General features: G+C 39.4%; 1 protein-coding gene across 7 annotated transcripts in view; it reads left to right on the forward strand.

The window, feature by feature from the left end:
- The window catches only part of CNTLN (centlein), a 221,399-nt gene that overhangs the window by 141,485 nt on the left and 65,986 nt on the right, over positions 1–13,928 (forward strand). For all 7 annotated transcript variants that reach the window (XM_048504012.1, XM_048504015.1, XM_048504014.1 and 4 more), the window contains 3 exons: positions 1,935–2,476; positions 6,730–6,901; positions 10,979–11,045. In XM_048504012.1, coding sequence (XP_048359969.1) covers positions 1,935–2,476; positions 6,730–6,901; positions 10,979–11,045 — 781 coding nt within the window. The remainder of the gene's footprint in view (positions 1–1,934; positions 2,477–6,729; positions 6,902–10,978; positions 11,046–13,928) is intronic.

Raw genomic sequence — 13,928 nt, forward strand, 5'->3', positions numbered from 1 at the left:
AGCAATTAAATAAGTTTCTTTTTAAAAGAAATATTGACAGTAAGGACAGAAGTAAAAAAACCTGGTGGTAGAGTTACACTTAAGTTTCTATACATGGTTTTCAACTATATCTAAAAATAAGTCCATAGACAATTGCTACCCACATGCCATACGTTCAAATATTGATAGATTTCTAAGGCCCTCTGTCCTTGATTTACTGAACATAGGCTTTTATCTTTCCAGTGTTGCAATACAAGACTTTTAACTGTAATTATGGCATAGAGGGTCCATTTTTGTTGACCATCAGTTAGTCTCCAAGGTGGGCAGGCAGTTTAAAAGTTCATAAGCATTCTCAAAAACTAGTGGACATTCTAATATATAGTTGATATGAGTAATTTCTTCCCAGAAAAACCAAATGATTTGACACACCCGAAGCATATATTTTAGGGATACATCCTGTGAGTTACAATGCCAACAATTAGATGCTGTACTCAATCCTTTGCCATAGAGACACTGTGATGTTCAGTGTATCCTAAACATACATTTTTGCTAAACATTTCTCAACTTAAGATCCATGGAGAGAGCAGGTACACATTTCAAGGTTGTATCTCATTGTTTTAGTAAGTGCAATTTAGTTCCATATTTCATTAATTCCGAAGACTCTGCATGTCATATTTATTAACTGACATCAAATATTTATGAACAAATATTGTAGGGGGGGGGGGTTTGTCTTGATTCAGTTAGTTTCCAGGAGCAAAGAGGACACTGAGACCTAATGCTGAAGAGCCATATTTAAATACCAACAAATGTTGCACTTGTAACTGTTGCCTTTCTACAAAAAGTGATAAGTCATATCCCGACCTTAGCTGAGAATGTATAGTCAAAGGATTTCATGGCCAGATTCAACTGGTTGTGGTGGGTTTTCCGGGCTGTGGTCCACCAGACCACGGCCACACAGCCCGGAAAACCCACCACAATTTAGCTGAGAAAATGACAAAAACTACTAATCATAATCTATTGAGTGGTCCAATGTAAAAATCACACCATTGTTCTTAGCTTTCCATAAAAAAAGATTTCTTCCCAAGTTTTAGATCTGGATCGGACCATAATGTTAATTCATCATGTGAAAATTCGTTATTGTCATAACATAAACACCATTGTTCTATAGTTGCAGGAACTGCAGGAGGAATGGGATCCACTATAGCAAAAATAGACCTTAATGCATTTCACTTAGAAAGGGACACTAGACAAAAGGACTCCAAAAGAGCCCAAGGCAGATAGTTCAACTGCAAAGGGCTGTCCCAATAACTATTACAAGTTAACAAATATGCCTGATGGTATAAACTAAGATCAAATAAACCAAATCATCCTTCATTGAATGGAGATTTCTCTTTAAAGAAATCTAAGGAACCCCACATAAATTTCCAAAACAAAGTATTAATTTTATGAATATATCTTCAAGGTATATAGAAAGTAATAGCATGTGAAATATAAATAATCCTAGGTATAATATTCATTTTCAGTGTATTTATATTGCCTCATAAAGACAAGTTTAAAGTTGTCCATCTCCACAAATCCAAAGATATATCACCAATTAGCTTGGTAAAATGTAATATGATTGTATGATTAATATCTCATTGAATCCATATTCCTTGGTTTGGCATATATTGTTTCATTTCATCAGCACACTTTTCACTATGTCACTTTGTCAAGAATTTCTAACTTATTTTACCATCTGCCCTTTGCTCAACAGATGTGTTATTGCAGTTCAAATGTGTTCATCTACAATACCTTGAAATTATTTTTCAATTAGGCACTTGAAACAGCTTTTGTCCTTGTACTCAGAACACATTTATGTTCATAAAGCATATATGACATTAGAACATTAGGGGGAGATTGGCTGTAATCTGAAAGGTTAAATTTGTTGGGGGTTTTGGGGGGCTGTTCTGTTTTAGGTTTGCCAATTGGAAAGAAGGCTGAAAGCATTTGAGAAAGAATCAAGGCAACTGATTGAAGTTAACAAAGGGTTAATGAAGGATAACAATGATCTGAAAGCAACTCTTCAGCAGCACAGAGAAGGAGCAGACACCAGAGAGAGGGAGGTGGAGAAACTACTGCAAAAGATCAAAGAAATAAAGCAGGACAAAGCAGAGCTTCAATTAATGATAGATGGGCTGGAGGGAGAGGTCACCTCTCTGAAGAGACAAGTGGCAGAAACCAACACATTGAGAAATGAAAATAAGGATCTGCTGAGTCAAGTGAGGCAATTGCAGACTTCCTTGGACAAAGCAAGGATGATGGGTACTTTGGCCACAGTGGAGGCAACCTGTGGGCCATGTAGATGTAAGAGTGCAAGCTCCAAAGTAATGTGGAAAACAGAGAAGAAAAAGAGCTCAGTGAAACGTCACCAGTCTTTCCTCAATCAGTCCATCAAGGTTATGAGTGGTGTATTTGAGAACTTCAGTAAGGACGGCTGGGAGGATATGAGTGAAAGCAGGTACGGCTCTCATTAACTTCGCTCTGTAGAGGGGGACACTGTGCATATGTAAAGCACTAGCAAATAGAGATTGAATTTCAACTACTGTCGATTTGGTATTCAGAAAAAATACTGTCAGAGCCTTTGAAATATCTTGGGAGGTCTTGTTCTGAGTTTATTGACTGAAATTTGCATGCAAAATTAGCCACAACTGCATGAGTATTTGAATAGGTGCCAGGAAACCCAAAAGAAGGCAATGCTTGATTTCTTCCAGTGATGCTATTTTCATGCAGTCATGAGGCTTGAAATTGACAGTTTGGCAGGTTGATTTAATTTGCTGGCCTTTTGCATATTCACCACTGACAGCTAAGGATTCCCAGGCAAGCCTACAAAGTTGGTTTAGTTATCCTGTGACATGCCAGCCCAGGAGGAGAAACATTTTTTTCTCTGTAATTTAGTTAGATAAATTTTGAATGACCCATTTCGACTTGCTACCAGATGTCTACAAGCTGTTTAACATCCTTTAAATTAAGGACCATCCACACTAATTATTGCATGTTTGTTTTATGTGCAGTCATTGTACTAACTTTAATTGAAGGACTGGTTGAAAATTAGGCCGGTAAAGGTAAGTTGAAATGCATAGGCACACAATCACAAAGTCCCTCGCAAACAGAACTGGCAAGAATGAAAACAGAACCACTTTTGGAAGTTTCTGTAGCCAATGGTGAAAAGTTGCCTAGTTTCCCGCTTAGTTTTTTCCCCTTTCCTTTTCATTTTACACATATAATTTCAATTACTACAGACGCTGCCCACTTTTGAATCTTTCCCACATTTTAAAGTAATGTACACATTATGGATAATTTCCAACTTTGTTGAGAGGTTTCAGATATGTAACAAGAAATCTTACTAGTGTTCTAAAACTGAATCACTTTGTAGGACTTTTTGCAACTAATTCAAATTGACTTGTATTTCTTCATAACTTTAAAATTATATAAAGTCAGGGAGGACAATATCCCCTTTAGCCAAATGAATGAAAACATTATCAGTTTTTTAAAAGTTGTAGAGTAAGCACATATGTTTACGTAGATTTGGTGGCTTTCTAGCCATCTAATCAATTTCAAGTTTTAGATATAATGTATCTGTTAGCTTGCTAACATTGAAGAATTAAGACTATTGAAAGTTGGAGTATAAATTATTATCAGATAACAATGTATCACCTGTCAGCAAGACTTCTACAATACAGATTGTCCATTTTCAAATTGCATTTATAGAAATAAGAAGTATATAATATATTTGTAATATATTTGTAACACTAACTTGTTGATACATAAGTAATCTTAGCGATGGGCACTAACACATCAAGTTCCCATGATTCATTATTAGGGATTCAAACAAGCATTTGTGAATGATGTCTCCCATTAATGAATTTTCAAGAGTCACATTGCTTCATGAATTGGCTCCATATTTTACTACTTGCTTTTTATCAGTACACCATTTGATTATTCCTTTAGCTTAGGTAGGGTTACTACTTAAGTTGTTCTGAACTTATAGCAGTTTAATTAAGCATCTTACCACAGGGGTGTACCGCCCAGAGGGACACATGGGTTCAAATGTCCCCAGGCTGCGGCCATTTAGTCACAACACTCCTCCTTCCGCCTGGGTTCATACACTGACTTCAAGACCTGGGGCAAAAAAACATTGTTTGGTCATGGTGGGGGAGGGTGACTTTCCATACCGGAGGGGGGGGGGACTACATTTTCCCTAGATACCCCTCTGTCTTACAATAATATGTAGTCTGGTACTGAAAACCCATTTTCTGAGTTGCTGAGCCTGCATGCCTGCCTCCCTGTTAACAAGGGCTCCCATAAGAAGCCTTGGGTGGGGAGGACCTTGATGCTGCATGGCCAGGCGGTAGGCTGCCGATGGACCCATACCTCCAGGTAGAGGGGAAGATCTATCTAGCGGTCAGCACCCAAATGAGTCCCATCAACTACTGCTCCAATTCCCCAGCACCTGGCTTGGAGAATGGTGTGTGTTGGGTTCAGTGGGCATGCTGCCCAGCAATAAGATCTGCCCCTTATGCTATGCTCTTGCTTCCTATGCCTGTAATCAATAAAACCTGGGCTGTGGCCAAATTTTATACCACAAAAATGTTATCCAAAGTGTTTGTTCTTTGGCTGGTGGCATCTGTCCTTCCCTTGACCAGCAAAGACAATGAATACCTAATTTTTCATATCCTGGAGTATATTCTGAGCCAGTGGTGGCGAACCTTTGGCACTCCAGATGTTATGGACTACCATTCCCATCAGCCCATTCCAGCATGGCCAATTGGCCATGCTGGAAGGGGCTGATGGGAATGGTAGTCCATAACATCTGGAGTGCCAAAGGTTCGCCACCACTGCTCTGAGCTATGCTTCACAGTCGGCTGCACAAGTAAGCATATGAAAGGGGCAAGTACAAGTAAACCATATGATGACATTTGATCGGAAATCAAAGGTAGCATAACATCTAGCAATGGCTGGCAACAAATTCCTTTGGTGCTTGGGGATAGTTGCACCTATATTTAAACACCGTCTCTTATTGGGAATATTAAATTGAAATTGTACAGATTTCATACCTCCTAAAAGTAATTCCATTCAACGTAGAGTGCATTCACATTGGAGTTTCTTGTGCTCATAATTGAGCTCTTGGATATGTAACTGAAAGTGGAGGAAATTTTACTTGGTGGAGGAAAATTGTCCCATGGGCTCCGCCAGGTGTCATTTTTTCCAGATAGTCTTGACTTTAAACATCTGAATAAATATCAGGCTTCTTCTGTCCCTTGTTAGGGTTTGGATAATATTTGAGTTGGGCTGTGCCTAGCTTATCTTTGTTTTAGATTGAAAGGGTGCAGATCATATGATCAGGGAGATTCCATCCAAATAAATTTAGTGCAGCCTGGTTACAATATTGCATTTCTAGTTTTTGCTAGAAAAACAAAACTTATGTGGCTCCATGAATCCTTTTTTGCTACGTGGATTTTGCCACCTATTGTTCATACAGATTACTAGCAAGTCCAAGAGTGCTGATTCTGGGGCCAGGTGGCCTGTAGGAGCAGAAATGCTAATTCAGTTACGTTGGGATTCAAAATTAATTCCCTGTAAATACATGTTTAGGAAAACCAGTTGATGAATATTTCAGTTTGAAGTGTTTAAGGCCAACTTGAACTTTGTCAGATGAATAACCAAAGTGGTGTAATCATAAAATGAACTGGCCATTGTTCTCATTTTTTTCAATAAATTATGTTTTCATTTGAAGAAGAAGAAGAGGAGGAGGAGGAGGAGGAGGAGGAGGAGTTTGGATTTATATCCCTCCTTTCTCTCCTGTAGGAGACTCAAAGGGGCTTACAATCTCCTTGCCCTTCCCCCCCTCACAACAAACACCCTGTGAGGTGGGTGGGCCTGAGAGAGCTCCGAAAAGCTGTGACTAGCCCAAGGTCACCCAGCTGGCATGTGTGGGTGTGTGCAGGCTAATCTGAATTCCCCAGATAAGCCTCCACAGCTCAAGCGGCAGAGCGGGGAATCAAACCCAGTTCCTCCAGATTAGAATGCACCTGCTCTTAACCACTACGCCACTGCTGCTCCTTAGGGACACTACAGATATGTAAAGTAGCAATTAAAACACACAGGATGGAGCATTACTAAGGAAATATCAAACAAAACAAAAATATGTTCTTTTTATATTTTTAAGAATAGAGTTTTCAAATATATTCTGAAGGAGGAGAAGTTAGATTCCAAAATTCAGTCATGGATTTGTGGAGCAGTAAGGCCTAGCCTGTGAAATTAAGGCAACAGTCAATAGGCTCCATTTGTATTCCAAATGAATCGTCTTTCAGGCCAAATCCTCCATAACCTGTCAAAAATTGTCATTATTTATTTAGGATCAGGTGTTGAGTAGATATCAAAGGCAAATAATGCAGGAAACTTTCATAAACAAAGTGCAGTAGATAGTAAATGTTTCTGTTTCCATCTGTTTGCTCTGTGCAGAAATTATCTAAAAGTGTGAAGAAAGATTTCTTTTTTACTTTAGTTAAATTAAAATGATTTGTTTGTTTAATTGTTCATGACAATTTGCCAGATTTGTACTTTTGTTTTTGTTGTTGTTTTTTCTTTGTTTTTATTTTTGCTGTTTGATTCTGTAGTTTATCTGTAGTTGCTTTATTTGCTCCATTATTGGATAGTTAAAGAGTCTCTAGCCCAAGTATAGTAAATTTTTTGCTGTTTTCCCATTTTTAGTGATTCTGAGATACCAATTTCTGAAAGTCAGGGAACCATTATATCAAAAACACGGCAACAGATTCCAATGACAGGCAAAAAAAATGAGCAAGAACAAAATAAGATGGAAGAGAATGAGATGCCTCCCTGTACTGTGCATTTAGAAGACACAAGCAAGCCACGTCATATAAAGGTGAAGTATAATTTGAGCACATTTCATTTTTTTGTCTCTTCAGAGTTACCATCAAATATGTAATTGTCGTTAAGTACAATAACCCTCCTAAATTAATGTTAAGGAATTGCAGTTCCTTGTCCTCAAGAGATCTGAAATACAATCTGTGTGGTTTCCAGCAGTTAAGTATAGGATACAGGCTGCTAGCCTGTTTTTGGAGGTAGCCAGTGTAACTATTTTAACATAAGGTGTTACTAGTTTTCTACAGTTGTCATTCCCACTTTTCTGAAAAGTACTGAGAATTTTAAAATCTTCTTGCATATCCATTCTTAGCGATTTCTAAGTAAACAAATTGACAGGAGTAAATGGGATATAAATAAAGCTATACCAGGTCACAAAAATGGAGTCCAGCAAAATGTTAACATTTTGCTGGACTCCATTTTTGTGACCTGGTATAGGTCACAAATGGCCCAGTTTGGAAACTCTTCATCTACATTCCAGTTTCCAAAAAAGATGTAGGCTCTTCTGAGGAACACCTTCCTGGAGATATTACATCAGCTGGGAGTTCCTGGAGTGGACCTAATTACCTCACCATAGAACTCAACTACCAAGGTTCTTGACAAGTTCTCAACACCATCAGTCTGAGGCAGTGGATGTCTTGATGTCGGAATGGCCTGGGGCTTCAGTATGTGTTTCCCTTGATACCTGTACTTGTCAAACTGCTCAGGAATATCCAGGAGTAACAGGCAGAGGTACTAGTGGTGGCCTTCTTCTGGCCCAGGAAATGTTGGTTCTCAACAATTCAGCAGGTATTAATGAGTTTCCCCTTCTAACTCCCACACAAGCAGAATATTCTACATCATGGTTCCTTTCTTCACCTCAGTTCGGCAGATTACAGTTAGTCATCTGGAACCTGAATGGTGGCCGCTCACTGGGTTAGGTTTTAGCTCTCAGGTCACTGAGATGGTTTTGACATCTAGGAACAAGCCTACATCCAGAATTTATTGATCTACAAGGTTTTTGTCCATTGGTGTAGACACAAAAGGAACAGCCACATGTCTCCAAGTCTGATTTTTGTTCTACAGTTTCTCCAGGATGGAATGGAGCATGGACTGAGATCATCCACTTTAAAGAGACAGGTTGTGGTGATAGGATCAATTGCTTCAACCTTAGATGGTATAAAGCTATCTGGACATCCACACGTGATCCGATGCCTCGAAGGAGTGTCGGCCAAGGAGTCTCCACAGATACACCGGTTGAACTCAATTTTTAATGCCCTGACAAGGCCCCAGTTTGAACCAGTGAGGGACATTTCTTTAAAAATCTTTAAGATTAAAAGCAGTGTTCCTGGTTGCAGGGACCTCCTCAAGGAGGATTTTGGAATTGAGTGTATTGTCCATTGGTCATAAGTTGTGTTTTTTTCCACCAGGACGAGGTGGTTCTCTGTTCTGATCTCTTATTTCAACCAAAGGTTAATTCCAGGTTCCATCAGCAGCAAGAAATTTGCCTGCCTACCTTTGTCTGAGCCCCAAACATCCCAAGGAGGTGGTGTGGCATGATCTGGAAGTATGAAGGACTTTAAAAGTATACCTGGTTAGAATTCAGGAAGACTGATGCATCATTTGTCACAGTCTCTACACTGAATAAAGGTCACAAAATTACATCATCAACCATCAGCAAATGCCTTAGAGACAGTACTTTGGTGTTATTGCACATTCATCGTAAAGCTCCACCAGCAATGTAGTGGTGGCAAAAATGCTTCTACGGAAGAAATTTGTAAAGCAGTTTTGTGATCAGTTGTATTCAACTTCATTGACCAGTTTGGACCTTCTGATGTTGTGTTTGGATGCTGTGTTCTGCAGCATGTATTGGAGGCTAACGATGACCAACCCTTTAGTTCTTAGAATGACTCTGGTCCCAAAAAGATGTCCTCCAGCTCAAAGGGAGAACAACTATTGGTACTAACCTGTGAAACATCCTTCTCCTCTGAGCATCAGAGGACATCTTGTCTTCCCCACGTCATTGATAATAATAAGACAGGCAACACAACTGGACGTACATGAGTGTACTGAATGAGAGTTACTTTATGTTTGATCGATTTCCTGTTGTTCGTTCATATGTTTTTCTTAGTATTTAGGTGAGAATTCTCTGTTATGATAAAGTAAATATTAAAAGTCTTCTTTAAATGTGTACAGCTATTGCAAGTCCCAGAACTGGGGATTTCTGGTAATGTCCACAGGATACAAGAAACACAATAATCTAGTTCCTGCCTCCCAGGTCAGTGGTGGGAATTACCAGAATGATGTCCTCCAGTACTCAGAGGAGCAGGTTCCTTCACAGTTAAGCACCAACAGTTGTTCTCCATGAGTTGGAAGATACTTGATGGCGCTTAATGCATCACATCAATACATTTATAAAATACAAATGTCTAAGGAAACTTCTATTGAAAATTTGTTTTACTTACCATCAAGAATATTCTTGTTGTTTGATGCTTCAATGGCATTCAGCCCAGATAAATCCTTCCAGGCAATTTTGTTTGAAATTGATCAGCCATTCAACAGTAGTGGAGTCTTGGTAGCCTATCATACAAGTTTAGTGCTTTGAAGTGTTATTGCAGGCTGTTATAAATTAATGGAGAGGACTGGATCCATTGGAGAATTTCCATAAAAGAATGGGCAAAATCCCTCCTTTCTGCTGCTGACATCTGACCCATGCTGTTCCTGGGTGTATCCTGCATCCAAGGAGCAGCATTTCTGGAAATGTAAGAAAATCATATGCCACTTCTGGAAATACTTTCCATCAATGGAGATGTGTGGCGCATCCAAGCCATTATCTGTTCCCCTCAGCTCAAGTGTGGCTTTGAATAATGTCTGCAAACTCTTTTGCTGTCATTTAAGACTGTAACATTGCCAAACTGTTATGGTTCACTGCATCTATATCTCATGCTGCTGTAATAACACCTATCAAGGGTAATGGATTGGATTAGAAGAATGACACAGAACTGAGGTATTGTCAACAAAATATAAAGAGTCCTACTGAATCAGACAAAAAGCCAATCTAGGCCAGCATTCTATTTCCTATGATCTCCCTCATTATCTCTCTGCTTTTGATATATTTAAATATATTGTATTAAGTTATCTTATAATTTTTAGCAATCTGTTTCTCAAATTCTTTTTCTTGATTTATAAATTTCGATTAGTTTTACCAGAGCTTGTGTTTCTTCATTATCTCATTTCAGCAAAACTTCCACTTCTTAAAAAGAGAACATTCTAGTCTTTTATGACTTCTTTGACTCTGCTTGTTAACCATGCTGGCATCCTCTAGGACTTAATGGTAGCTTTCCTAATCTGTGGTATATATTCTGAGTTTCTATTATTATGGTTTTAAATAACTTCGAAGAGTCTTGAAGATATTTCACCCTCTTTCTCACCCTTTTAACCTTCTTTTCAACTGCTCCCTTTACCCCTTTGAGAAGTCCTCTTCTGAAATCAATATGATCATGTTGGACTTTTCTAGCCAACTATGGAAGGATCTGTGTAATTCCCTCAGCCTACATGTTCTTTTAAAAGATGGTGTCGAAGTGGCATGGCATCCAGCCGTGGAGAAGAAGAAACTATGCTGCTCTGAAAAATTCTGAATTAGCTCCTATACAACCTTTGGATTAAGTTAGTTAGCCACAACACTATTTTTTCTACCCTTTCTATTCTAGTATACACTTTAGCTGAACTCAGTGATACCTGCTTTGATATTACAGAAAGAAGATAAGAATTATCCATTACATAGAACTAACGTTTCCTAGATGGGTAAAACATATCTGATTTGTAATATTCTATGGTGGCAGTATGACTAGTGAATACCAATATTTGTTACCTGTGGAACAGTTTTCCAGTTGGGCACTGTTTCCATATACTTTCTGCTTTCACCTAATTAACTATCACATTCAGTGATCTCTTATATATTTAGAATATGGAACAACCTACTAAGAATAAGTTGCAATCCAACAAGTTGCTTTTCTCTACATGTTTTACTCCTGGTAAAAGAAGATTCTTCAACTTTTTGAAAAGTTATGTGCATCCTATACTTTTTATGTCTGCACAGGACAAAGAAGTAGAACTGGCCCCTCTCAAAAGGAAGAAGACCCTTAATTTTGTGCTCACTAGTAAAGGTAAGAATCACATGCACTTTTTGCACTACTTATTTAAAACAAAATCGTGTTTGCATTTGTACATGTCTATATGGATAGATCAATGTGTATGATCGAAGCCACTTATCTATCACTCTTCTTTCTCTTTCCTCACCTCATTCCACTACTTGGATTATGAAAATTAAAATTATGGTTGCTATTAGGCCAATTAATGTGTTAAACATCTTGGGGGGCTTTGAGCAATTAAGACAGATTACAAGAGCCCCAAAGCCATTAAAGTTCAGTCCAAGATGTTCCTGCTGCCACTTTTCTATCCCACATCATCCTAAGGGAAGCAGATGAAGAACATATTGATGAAGGTGGAAGTCCTGGATGACCATGTTGATGGGTGCATCAGTGCTGATTCAATACACTGTGAATGTTCTCATTAGGGTACTGAGAAATTCCTAAGGAGAAGGTTATGGAAGGGCTTGGTGCTGAAAGGTCTTTTATATTAAGACATCTTTCAGACTACCTTTGAGAAACTTGGCATGTAGAGGGGAGTGTGGATTGCATATATGAACGTTTTGTAAATTCTGTGTCTCTCTGGAATATTTAATCTACACTTCCAGGTCAATATGGGAGGCAGATATGTAGAAAAGAAGAAATATTGCCTCTAGGAATGTTACAGACTTTCATGAAATCCTCCACATGGTGTATCTCAGCAGGAGAGTAGTTTTTTGTTTGTTTGTTTGTTTTGCTTTCTAACCTTTATATACTCAACTATGATCTTATGAGGACTGCTAGCTCACCTTTGGTGGTCTGAGAAAAGAGCCATTGCTCTTCTAAGTCAGCTTTCTTCTTCAGATTGAAAGGCAGGTGATGTACATGGTCTCTTGCAGCTTCTATCTTAGCTAACAGAGGCACATTCTTGTTACCCTTTGGTAGCAACAGCTTGATTCTGTAGTGTGTAATGAAAGAGAAGCCCCAGTTAGAGGGACCCTTGGGCCTTTCACCTCCCGCTCTATGCTACCTTTTGCAACATAGGGTCTGATTATGGAGAGGGGGAAAAAGAATGAGATGTCTAATCATGAGTAGATTTACCAGAACTTAAAACTAGTCAAGCCCTTATCCAACTGATCAAATGTCTCTTAGTTATGATTCCACCATGGAGAAGTATGAAGTGTCTAGCTAGTGTTAAAATTGGGAATGCCATTAGCAGTTATTTCCTGAAACTGTGGGATGGAATAATGACTGACATAAAAAGCCAGGCTTATCTTTCACATTTCTCAGAGCCACTAACCTCTCCCCATTCACTTGACAAATGCATTGAAATACCTGCAACCACCAGCTAGCATTTCTGCTTGATGTTATATTTGAAATGTTCCCCAAAGTGAGTGGGTAGAGTTTCTCAGGGAGAGCTTTATCCTTTCTCAAAAAATGTCAAGATTTTTTGTTTGTTTGCTTTTGCATTTTCTCTTCTGGGTGTGCCAGCTGCAGCTGCTAATCAGAACCTATTTGTCTATGTTGGCCAGAAACTGAGAGATCAGCTAATCATCTATGTGATTGCCATTTAATGGCAGATGTTGGTGTAGAGGTTAAGAGCAGTGGACTCTAATCCGGAAAACTGGGTTTGATTCCCACTTCTCCACATGAGCAGTGGACTCTAATCTGGTGAACCAGATTTGTTTCTCCACTTCATGAACTCTGCTGGTGACCTTGGGCTAGTTACAGTTCTCTCAGAACTCTCAGCACCAGCTACTCACAAGTGTCTGTTGTGGGGAGTAGAAGGGAAGGAGTTTGTAAGCTGTGTTGAGGGTCTTTACAGTTCAGAAAAGTGGGGTATAAATACAAACTCCTCCTCCTCCTCCTCTTCTTCTTCTTCACTGCTAGACTATCTGCTCCTCTGGCTCCTACTCATGAGTTCTGATCCCACATCTGGAACAAACTTCATTGGTCTGCCTTGTTTTGGTGAGAAGTGGCTCAGATAGCCTTTAGACTGAGTTAAGATCTGCAGATCAATTCATTTGCCCTGAAATGGACTGCTCTATTAAGACTGATGGATCCTAAACACCATCACAGAAATCATAACATCAGGGTTGGTGTTTCATGGTCTCACTTTTTCCAGGAAATCTGAAAAGCTGTTGGGAAGAGTCATCCCTAAGCTTCTATCATCACTCATTTTGAAAAGCTCAGCAGGAACCAAGGGAAGTGCCATAGTTCCCTTAGGTACCACACGGGGGACCCCTATTAGGGAGAATGAACAATTGATGTCTTCCTTCTGAATTCTCTTTCTTGAATATTCTTCTGTGCTACCCCAATCCACCCTTTTAAGGATCAAAACTGTTTATGATTAAAGGAAGATAGGAGAATCCTGACTTTGAAGTCTCAAGATCATGCCTAACCCTGAGTATATCAGGCCCTTTCTGCACGGGCGGTAAAGAGCGCCCCAGGGATGCTAAAAATAGCGTCCCTGGGTAGGGGTTCACACGGCCGCCGCCACTGCATCGCAGCAGCGCCGGCCTCGCAATCCCCAAGCGGTGCGAAGATGCTGCTTCCAAATCTCACTTCCTGAGCGAGGTTTTTTGGAAGCGGCATCTTCCAACCCCTACCGGGACCGTCCGTTGGCGTCATTTATGCCAACGCACCCCCACAGCGTGGCCATGTGGAAACGGCCTCAGTGTTTAGTCAACCCAGCATGAAATAATGTGGTTGTGGTTAAGATTATAATTTCCCATTTTTAACCACTGATTGATAGACTGATTAGAGTAATCTTTTCAGTACTGTGTTGGCGCTTGCTAAGCTGGAAATTCTCAACTGGGGTATTATGAGAAGGATCAGAACAGTCTTTCTTTTCTACATATTTGGTGCATATTCTGAGCTGGGAACACACCCCCAATATACGGAGTGCCATTAGAGAGAACT

The sequence above is a fragment of the Sphaerodactylus townsendi genome, linkage group LG07 (assembly GCF_021028975.2).
Source record: "Sphaerodactylus townsendi isolate TG3544 linkage group LG07, MPM_Stown_v2.3, whole genome shotgun sequence".
Classification (NCBI taxonomy): Eukaryota; Metazoa; Chordata; class Lepidosauria; order Squamata; family Sphaerodactylidae; genus Sphaerodactylus; species Sphaerodactylus townsendi.